General features: G+C 36.5%; 1 protein-coding gene and 1 pseudogene across 1 annotated transcript; both read right to left on the bottom strand.

Annotated features, from left to right (window-relative positions):
* Nucleotides 1-4,444: 4,444 nt before the first annotated feature.
* On the bottom strand, nt 4,445-5,455 carry LOC145783630 (protein FAM200A-like; annotated as a pseudogene).
* A 2,093-nt stretch (nt 5,456-7,548) lies between these two features.
* On the bottom strand, nt 7,549-9,160 carry LOC145783629 (kelch-like protein 25). Its single transcript, XM_082595522.1, has 2 exons — nt 8,309-9,160; nt 7,549-8,193 (listed from the first exon to the last, which is right to left on the bottom strand). Exons 1-2 carry the CDS (start codon nt 9,158-9,160, stop codon nt 7,549-7,551), a joined length of 1,497 nt encoding a protein of 498 aa, XP_082451648.1.
* Nucleotides 9,161-11,134: the final 1,974 nt, after the last annotated feature.

Raw genomic sequence — 11,134 nt, 5'->3', positions numbered from 1 at the left:
AACGAAAGGTTACTGTTAGACAGGCCAAAACAGCCTAAATAAGGTTACTGGACAGCATTGCCATAGGCCTGCTATCTTTGTGGTTTCATGCAAAACATTGACGGGGAAGGAGTCAGTTGTACTCTCAATCTCCATTTTAGCTTGTTATTACTGCCTCGTTAATAATGTTGCTTAGAAAACAAATCGGTATCAAAATTATAGTTGGTGGGTGTATTTCAGCTACTTATGCACCACATGGCCTGGATTTCTGGACACAGCACAATGTGCAATAAACGCAACGTCAAATCTTCCACTTTTGACAAAGGTAACAATTTTCTGCTATCATATCTTACAAATCTGACGTGATAGGATAAATCTGAGGTCAGATTCGGACTTAGCACCCCAAAATTACTCTAAATCAGCAAAAATCGTGTAGACCGGTGTAACCCACAATATTGAAGTTTCTGTTCGCATAACATATGCAATGCAGATGTTGGTTGGTTGTCAGAGTAGCTATGTTAAGAAGGAGCGATCTTCCTGGCGTTGGCACTACCTGACTACTCACTATAGAACAGCGAGCATTGTGTTTCGTTAACCATACCGGTGTAGCCTCCACACACAACATATCATAAAAATGTTCTAACTTCTGCTGTTTGATAGAAAAATATTACAAAAAAAATTTACTTCAACTCGATATTCCTTATATTATTTTCGTTTCATTTTGAAATAGTTTTTTATGAAGAATTCCGATTTGTTTTTGTCGAATTCCAAGCTATTTTGTTTCGTTTTTCCTTTGCTTGAAAGGAAATGCGAAGAAAAGAATCTCGGAATGAGAACGTACCAAAAGTTTACACTTCGAATTGATCTTGATTCGTGTTCTTGAAAAGTTTAATAATGACCGGCACTTCAAACTGAGCGCACACAGAATATGTCCATGGTCTAGAAGTTATCCCGACCAAGACGTTAGGGGAGTTGCAAAATCATTCACTTATATTTTCGAATGTTTTTCAAATGTTCTGAAATGTGAAAAGAAAATTGAAGCTAGTTAAGACATTTCAATACATTGCAATAGCATGCAATACACTGAAAATTTAGGCTTTTTTACTATTTGATTGTGGATGCAAGCGTTGGACATCTTGCGCTTGGGTATACGTGCTATACCAAAAGTGTTCGATGCTTGAGTTGAAAGTAAAACAACAAAAGTTGTTCAAACTTTGGTTAGACATAACTTTAGTCTGGGTATTCTATCGGTTCCTAATGCAAAGTATTTTTTGCAATAAATTGTTTAAACAAAATTTATTGTTAATCTGACAGTTCCTTGCAATTCACAAAATTTAATGAAAAAAAAATTGTACGAAATGTTCACAATTTCTAATCGACAGTAACTCCAGGGCCGATTCATCGGTCTTACTTTCTTCCATTATTACACTCTTACTCACCAAAGTTTCAAAAGAAAAAAGAAAAAGCACTATAAATGGTAAAATGTCAAAAGTTCCGAAAGCCGAAATGAAGTCAATTGCGAAGCCCGTGAGCCGGAAGCATCCGTGGGCCCGTAATCAATCTATATAGTCACGTGTAGTTCGTTATCCAAATGTCAAATCGCCAAGCAAGCTTTCTGTTAGCTGTTCCAGCAACTTCTATTACAAGTGAATGTTGGTGGTCGATCTCAGAAAGGGCTGCAAGAGGATAATCTAGGCCCATTAAAATGTAACCTCCTATTGCACTAAAAGTTACATTTCTTGTTGCCATCTACAATAATAGCTTAACTGTTCATTGAAAATATTCGAGCAAATACTTGTGATATTTTAATTCGGCAACTCTAGATTTTAGAACAATCTTAAGTGCCTTTTTTTCTCCTAAACGCACCGTCAGTAAACGAATTGCCTCCTGATTAAAACACGAACAGATGTCAAGTATTAAACCTTTTGTATTCAAAAGTGCAATTGAACAGGTCAGGGCTCTGCAATTACTGAGATAATCGAAGTTGAGCTTATTCGCATTTTGCGATATTGGGAGGTTTGACGTAATAATGGATGGCTACCGTACTGTAGAAATGGGTTCGTTGTTAAATTGGTAAGATTTTTAGGCTTACCATTGCAGGGTGATTGGAATGTTATGTGAGACAGATACGGCTTATTGTGACAAACAATATATAAAAATATCGCAAACTAATTGTTTGTAATAATGAATACTGTATTAGGTTTATTAAAAGATAAATCAATTAGTGTAAAAGTTGGTCTACAATACAGTAAATTCTGTGTAAAGTTATCAGTTATGTACCGTAGGCCTACTGTAGATTTGGTGTTGTTTGCCAATTTCTATCTGAAAACAGCAAGACACCTTCTGAAAACGACCCTATTGATACCGTGTATATTCATGTTTGTGAAGAAATGAAACATGACTACCTTTTTGCAGTTATGTTGCTTCGACAAAGCACATCATGGCTAATACATCTTTTCCTTGACATCAATAAAAAACTTTTAAAGATTAGAAAACATAACTTTTATAACAGACTAAATTCTAAAAGTTACAAATTTTATTAAGCTACCTTGCAAATTCTTGTCAATGTTGAGCTTCAAAGAATGATTGAAAATTTAGTTCAACGATTATCAAAATTATTTTCATCCTAACCAAAATCGAAACTAAAACTCTACATCGTAAGTGCACGTTTGTCAGATATTTACACCAGTGACGTTCGGTGGCTTAAACCGTTGGGAAAGCAACTTGTAAATATGCTGCAGCAAGGTAGTAGGCCTAGGCACGAAGGGCGTAACCGTCGGGCGAAGCCCGAAGGCGTGTTGCCAAAGGCAACACTTTCAGCGGGGGGTCTGGGGGGCCTCCCCCAGAAATTTTTAAAAAACACTTCCAATTTGGTGCGCTCTGAGAGCATTTTCAAAACAAATCAAACATAAAAATCTGTCAAATTGTGCTTCGCCTATGTCGTGATCATACATCCATTTAATGTTTAGAAGTCATGAACAATCTTAATTTTAACGTTGCAGGACCAAAATCCAGTGTTAGACATGGAATAATAGTTGTCTAAATATTTAATTCGTCATGAATGTTCATTCTCAGATATTCAGTTAGGCCTACATTACAAAAACTAACACTTAGGTCTAAACATTACAACCGCAAGCAATTTGTACAAAAAGCTGGATAAGTTTGCCTCCTGCGTATAGAAGCTTAACAAACTAAATATTGCATCCGCACCTGAACGTTCATTGGCGAAGTAACGTTACATCAACGCTGTAAAAAGGGCAAAGGCATGACTATGAAAGCTAGTAGGCTAAAGTACAGTACATGGCGAGGGCCGAGGAGACATCAAAAAACAGCAACAATTATTTCGGCATTATGATGCTTATGCTGTGTACCGTGACGAGCACCATTCTGACGAGTTAGTCTAGCCGCTCTAGCGAATGTATGCATTGACGTCACTGGGAAAGCAAAACTCACCTGGTCTCACCAAAACACATCTGATTGGCTAAGCCAGTGGTTCCCAAACTTTTTTACTCCGTGGCCTAAATTTTGATTCAAAAAAAGTTCGTGGCCCACCCAAAATATTTTATAGGCTACACTTGTAATGTATATGGGCGAGCACTATAGGCTCTAGCAATTTTCTAAGTAGCGGCGCTGTGCCTGATTTGACTGGCCCGAGGATCGAAGCCCAGACCTCCAGCACAGATAGCGATGTTTCTTACCACTACGCTAATCGGCCAAGTTCTACTACCTAATTACTGTACTATATGACATGTAACACAAAAACAAACAAAATGGCTTTTTGCAATTTATATTTTAATGGGAAGGGTGCTCTTGCGCTTTAGCAACAAGCTTAGAAATTCTTGGCTCAGTTGTCGAAAGAGCACAGCGAATGTCATGTTCAACTTCAAGGCGGTTGCGTTGCTTGGACTTCATACATACTAGCGCTGAAAAGGCAGATTCACATAACCATGTAGAAGTGAAAGGCAATAACTGTTTAAGTACAGTTTTATTTCTGGATATGATGATGCCATGCTTAGCCAGAATTCCGTGAGTGGCAAAGTTTCGAATAGATCTCGGCAACTGGAGTCGTTTTTCAATTCAATCAATTGGTCTTGCAATTCATCTTCCACATTTTCAGGGGAAAGTCGAAACGGATTTCTTGCAAGTGATAGGTCATCAGCACTAACTTCAGGAAAATATGACTTGAATTCGCTTTCCAGCTCTTTCAGCTGTTGAACAATATTGGTCTTTAGTTCATCGTTTAACTCGTAAATATCAGACAGGTTGTTAAACATGGCAAAATTGCCGTTTTGAGCTTTTCGTCTCCAGTTTACCAATTTTTCAACAAACGCATTGATCAAGTCCATGTTCTGAATAATGTTTTTTTCTTTTCCTTGCATTTTCAGGTTAAGGGTGTTTAAAGAATGAAAAATATCTACCAAGTATGCCAAACAAGCAATAAATTTTGCATTGGTAAAGTGAAATGCTAACTCAGGAATGCTAACTCAGAAATGCTAACATCAGTTAAATAGATTTCCAACTCATCGCGGAGCTCAAACACTCTGCATAAAACGTTCCCTTTAGAGAGCCACCGAACTTTTGTGTAAAACAAAAGGTTTTTATAATCAGATTCCATGTCTTCACAAAGTTTTCTGAATAGACGAGTGTGCAAAGCGCTGCTCTTCACAAAATTTACTATTTTAATAGTAACGTTAAGCACATCTTGGAGACCACTTGGTAAAGTTTTAGAAGCCAGAGCTTCACGGTGAATGAAGCAATGAGTAAACATAACGCCAGTAGCCTTTCTTTGCACAAGTGCCTTAAATCCACTTTTGGAACCAAGCATCGCAGGTGCACCGTCATAGGGATTGTAGATCATAGGGATGCGAAACTTCATCCGCTTTTGGCTTATCCGCAACACTAGAAGGGTTACATTTTTTTTGTAATTTACAAAATATTTTACTTTTTATGGGTTATATAAAAAGAGGTAAGTTGGTTTTAAAGTAATTTAAGGTTTTTAGTTGAAAGCAAGCCAGCAGTAAAGCGTAAAAAAATTGTCAAATTGGCAATTGACCCTTCTAATGTTGAAGGAACAACGGAGTTGCGCGTCCCGTAATGTACCGTCCCTAGCACCGTCAGTGCACACGCCACGCAGATTGTCCCCAGGATATTCCGTTTTCATTAAAAAAATGGTTGACTTTTTCCATTACATCTGATGCTTTTGTGCTGGTGTTCAAAGCACAGCAGAAGAGTAATTCTTCCTTTACAGAGGTGTCAACTGCATAGCGAACGAAAACCATAAGTTGAGAAACTGAAGATACATCGACAGACTCATCCAGCTGGATGGCGAATAGACCAAAAGCAGATTTATTTATTTCAGTTATTACTCCTTAATGTCTTCTGACATTGCTGCAATTCGTCTCTTTACTGTGTTATTGGATAAAGGAATAGCTTTGAGACTTTTCTCATGTTTATCACCCAGGACAATTCTCGTCATGGCCAGTGCAGACGGTTTAACAACAGTTTCAGCGATATTATGAGCTTTTTTCTGCTTAGCTATAATTTGGCTAACAACGAAAGATGCTTCTGTAAGTTTCTGATCAGTTTGTTGAAAGTTTCCAGTTTTGTCAAGTCGTTGACGTTTACAGCTAGATTCTAGTCGTTTAAAATACTCAATGCTTTTATTCTTCTACTCAGGATGATTTCTCAATTTACTCGGTCTTAATGACTCATTGCTTAAGACGCGGTAGCATACTACGCACTGTCCCTTTTCGACTCCATGATCATTTAACGAAGTAAATCCAAATTTAACGTAACTATCATCATACTTTCTTTTGTTTGCCATTCAATAATTTAGTATTTAGTAATTTTGTTTAGCATGTCTCGATTTGCAAATTTTTATTCAATCTCTCCTTCGCTCTGCACCTCACAACTATCAGTCCACGACATAAAGAACGCTTGTTTTTTAGTACGATTTCTGGCACATGCAAGCCTAAAAACTCATTGTTACGTAACAATTCTTCCCCGTGGCAGACAGTTTTAAGAATAGCAGATAAATTTTTCGATAAAAAATCTAGAAATTGTTAACAATACAGGAACAGTATAAGTTCAATTACAAATAACTCTGTGGCTCACTGAAACCGTCTTCGTGGCCCACTAGTGGGCCATGGCCCACAGTTTGGGAACCACTGGGCTAAGCAGATGGTGCCGTTTTGCAAAACGAGTGATGATTGGATAAAACGAAGGCGTTTTTTGACATTTTTGAATCTGGGTAAGCAACTTTGATAGTTGCTTACCTAGAGCCTCAGTGATTGTTTCTGACAGAAGCGTTTGCGTTAATTGGCATTTATAGGCAAGACATGCGGTTTGGTGAGGATTTAGACTACTCACAAGCGTTACGAGTAATTCTAGTCACGAATACAGTAATTTTCAAGTTAAAATAGACATGATAAAAATAATAAGAAGTTAAACCTAGAATCCAGTCATTATAGCCTACTTTGCATAGTTTTCGCTCAGGTAAGCACTGCTTTCCTTGCTTTCCCTCACCGATCGTCACTGATTTACACCAACAAAACGTAACGCATTTCATTGCAAGAACTTTACAAGAACCTTTGATTTTGGTAAATTAAGATAGGTCAACAAATATACAAAGATAAACTCTTAATAAAATGAACAATGTGCATTAATGGAAGCAGATCAAGCAAAACAAATCAATCAAATATTTTTTCTAACTTCATTTATTTCGGTCACAAGCAGGTTTTAACGTTCGCGTTTTGTCGCTTCTACCTTTTTCTCGACCTTTGCTATGTTGACGTGTAATGTTTTTGCTATGACGATCAGAAATAAAAACAACTGAAATGAACATCAAATAAAGGACAAAGAAAAAAAAAATAAAAATCAATAGCTTTTTTTCCTAAAGTCTGAACCTTAAAACATTTGTACAGGCAAACACTCACAATAGTATTTCAATAAAATTTAATTTTTAATTTATGTTGTGGAACCGGTTTTCGTTCATTAGAACTCTTCAGCACAACTGGATCGAAACAAAACTATTTGAAACAAAAATTAGCCTACAATATAAATATCAGCACAACTGTACCAAACGAACGAAAATTTACATACGGTATTAATTAGATAAAATGTTCAGGGCCTCCATGTTCTTTACTTTTTTTCTTTTCCATTTCTTCAGTATTGGCGAAAACACAACTATCGAATACTATAATTTGACCTAGCTTGAGCAAGTAACGGCAAACAGTTGAAAATTCAAATAAAATTTACTAATCAGAAAGATTACAGAAATGTTTTGTCGGTGAAAGCTAGAACAAACGCGTCTATTAAGTGTCATACTACCAGATCTCCTTTTCCAGTTAGTTTTTTCCCACTTTTGATTAAATAAAGGTCTTGGTGTTTTCATGGACTATTTTCATCGTAATTTTCCTAAATGAAACAACAAAAATAAACTTGTATTTGCCAATTAAGGGTGGGACTCTCTACTTTGCTTTCGATTTTTTTTTTTATCACACTAAGTTTTCTTTTGGATCACTGGAGAAGTTAAAGAAAGATTTTAATGAAAAGTTTATTGACGACGTTTTATTTTGAAACAAACAAAGCGTTTCCAAATTCAGGAATTTTCGTCTCAATTTTCCAAACATTCTTTTCTGGATCATAAAATTCAACGATATCTGATTCTCCTCCAGCGACATACATATTCCCATTTAAAGCACAAGCCCCATGATAAGATATTTCGTAGTTCGTCTCGGCAACACTGCACCAAGTTTGGTTCCGTAGATCAAACCGTTTGACTGATTTCAGTTGTCCCTTCTTGTTGTTGTATCCTCCTATTGCGTATATTTGATCATTGAGAACAACACCTGCTAGACCTTCCCTTGCAACTTTCATTGAAGGCACAATAGTCGAACCACCTTGTCGAGGATCGTGATGTTCAACTGAGTTTAAGCTACCTCTATTGCTCCAACCAAAATCATTTCGACCACCTATTGCATATATTCCTGCGCTAGTAGAAACCCAGGAAAAGTCACAACGTCTTTCATTCATGTCATCAATCCTGTTCCATTTGTTTTCGCTGATGTTATAACATTCTCCAGATCGTAGACAATCCCCCAATTCACCCAATTCATCCAATCCACCACAAGTGTAAATGCGACCATCGAATACAACAGAAGCTCCACCACCTCTCCTTACATATGTAGAAGCTAATGCTTCCCAACCTGATGCCTGGTCGTTGAAGTCGAATCTTTCAATTGCTTTATTGTACATTCCACTTATGACGTAAACTTATGACGTAAACTTTGACAGTCGCTATCCGGCCTGGATGCCGTTTGTGACACACAACTGATGCTCTGAAATGACAAAACAATGTGTTTGGAAGCTCCTTGTATTCTTTATTTATGAGATCATATTTCCATAACTTTTTGTTATAAAATATAGTAAAATGCTTATCTGCTTTTTGTTGCTCAACAATGGCTTGATTGTTTTGTTGAACTCGAAGTCTAGAAAGTGTTGATTGAAAACACATTTTGAGGCATTCATTGGAATTCATGATCAATTCTTCTTGGCTGACAACATCTTGCAAGAAATGCAAAGATAATTTTTCAAGTTTCAATAAACTGAAAAGCTCAATCAAGTGTTGCTTACGTGCATCGACGCCATGTTTGATCCATTCAATCATTCCAAGGAAAGACATTTCCTCAGATGTCACTTGTTTGTCTTTTATTTCAAGTATGTCCTTGAAGTCTACGAAAATTAAATTGTTGAAATCTTTTTCATTAATTAGACTTTCAATGTTGTTTGCAATCACAAAATCTGCTTTTTCGACAAGTTTGTTAAGATTATACAATTTTGCATATGATCGAATTTGTAGACAGTTTGTTGCATCAATTTCCTCAAATAAAAAGTTCTCACAGAATTCATTCAAGTGGGGAATCTCCATGTAATTAGATGCTTCTAATAAGTTATATACATTCTCACTTGTGATTGTGATGTCACAAGTGTAAATGAAGTTCAAAACAGCTTCAAGTGTCCCTTCAGTCACTCCTTGGATATTTCCTTTTCTTTCATATTTTCCCCGCATTTCCATGAAAAGCATTTTTGAAAAAAATGTTGAGAACACGCCAAGGATACATTTGTGTCCAGCGAAGTCATTAGATCCAGCAGTTAAAGTGACATCACAATAGTTTTTCATTTTAATTCTGTCATTGTTCAACATCAACAAAATTTCTAAAGCGTGATTACTTTTATATTTTTTCCACTTCATTTTGCCATAAATTAACTGGATAATAGTAATCTATAATCCTGCAAATATACAAACGGTGGTTTTCTGCAGAAGTTAGTCATGGAAGACACAATTAAAGCAAGGCTAGCCTGAATGTAGAAACAGCAGGAGCAGCTCTTATCAACGTTAAACGTTTGGTCGAATGCTGTTACGCTTGTAGGTACTGTTGATTGTAGAATAGCTACAGAAACCCACAAACGGAAAAGAATTGAAAAGAGGTCTAACACAAGTAGTCAACATTGACAAAATTTCTAAAGCGTGATTACTTTTATAGTTTTTCTACCTCACTGTGCTTTCAATGTTAACTGGTTAATAATCCTCTATAATCCTGTGAACACGTAAACATGCAGTTACACAAAAGTTGCATGTGAACACAACAAACTTTCATATGCCAGTCACTGCAAATGACCACTTGACCATTGCATGTGAATACAGCACCAACAGCTTACCTTAGTCTGTATACCTTACAAATTGACACAATGCAAGGAAATGGCAAAGAGGAGTTAGTTAATGAAACAAGACGATTGTTCACTCAAGTAACAAAGCAGTTCTCCATATGTTACTGATTCAATATGTACAGACGCCCGCTAACGTTGTATCAATGTAACATATGGATGATTTGCTGGACTTAAAAATGAATTGGTCGCTTATCCCAAACAAAAGGATTTGTTGGAAGAATATAATGCTTTAATTTTTTTGTGGGGCTAGGTTTACAAGTCATAATTTTGTTCAAATTGTTATCCATTAACACTTTGCTCCTCAAAGGGAGGCCAGATTTGGCCCCCCCCTCATATTTCCTTTAATTATTTGAAGCACAGTAACGCCATGCACTTGGTTTTTCTTGACTTTTCCTAAAATTGCCAGGCGGATCTGATGATGTTAAATTTGATGCTAAAAGTTGTGTAGTTTTCTTGTAAATTCAAGATTTTGGTGAATTTTTGCTATTTCTAGCTAACTTCCAGCAAAGCGTGAAATGGATTACATTGCGATGACAAGCCATAAGCTCATAATTGCTTCGTGCATCGATATGCGCGAGCAGAGAGAAGCATCCTCTTGCTTTCTTTTGTTTGGTTTGATCTCAATAATACAAAGCGCGTTATTTCTTATGCTACAAAGAAAAGCCAGTGATCGCAAAGCTGTTAATTAGAAACAATAATAGCAAGCTTTTTTGCGTTATCAGCTCTACAAAGAAGAATAGCAATCCACGATCAAAATAGTAGGCTATGGAGGCCACAAACTATTCAAAACAGTTGTTTCAAGCAGATAATATTCATTGACGAATAAAAAACGTTACAATAAGAAATCTTCTCTTGGATAAAGACACGAAAACCTGGTTTCGAAATAAACGTTCTATGGAAATGCTCTCATTGACAAAACTTGCAATTGAGGAAATGTATCACTGCAAATGATTTTGGGAGAAGCCGGAGAAATAGCGTTTTATGAGATAGGCTCTATTTACACGTAGCAGCTAACTCGATGGCGTCCCTTCACTGCTTTATGTCGCCTACTTGTTGTTATGTCCTGTATTATTGTTTCACAGTGCACTGTGTTTTGTTCCAAAGAGCGCAAAATAAAGATGATAATGCCTCATCTACATTACAAAATATTTTGTAATGTAGGCCTACAAACAAAATGTACAAAGTACACAATGTACATTACAAAATAATTTGTACTGTAGACGAGGCATAAATTTAGGCGTCACATAAGACAAACAAAAAATCAGCTTTCTTCATCATTGATTCAACATCTGAATACGTTGCACCAATGTATAAGAGGCCGGCTATTGTGAAGATCCGCCATTTATAAACGATCCAATTATACCAAAAGTCGGACAAACTAGTGGATCAAAGAATGAATAAATAATGTTGAGAAAACTAAATCTAA

The sequence above is a fragment of the Aplidium turbinatum genome, chromosome 14, assembly GCF_918807975.1.
Source record: "Aplidium turbinatum chromosome 14, kaAplTurb1.1, whole genome shotgun sequence".
NCBI classification, from domain to species: Eukaryota; Metazoa; Chordata; class Ascidiacea; order Aplousobranchia; family Polyclinidae; genus Aplidium; species Aplidium turbinatum.
This window is presented reverse-complemented; position numbering and strand designations above follow the sequence as displayed.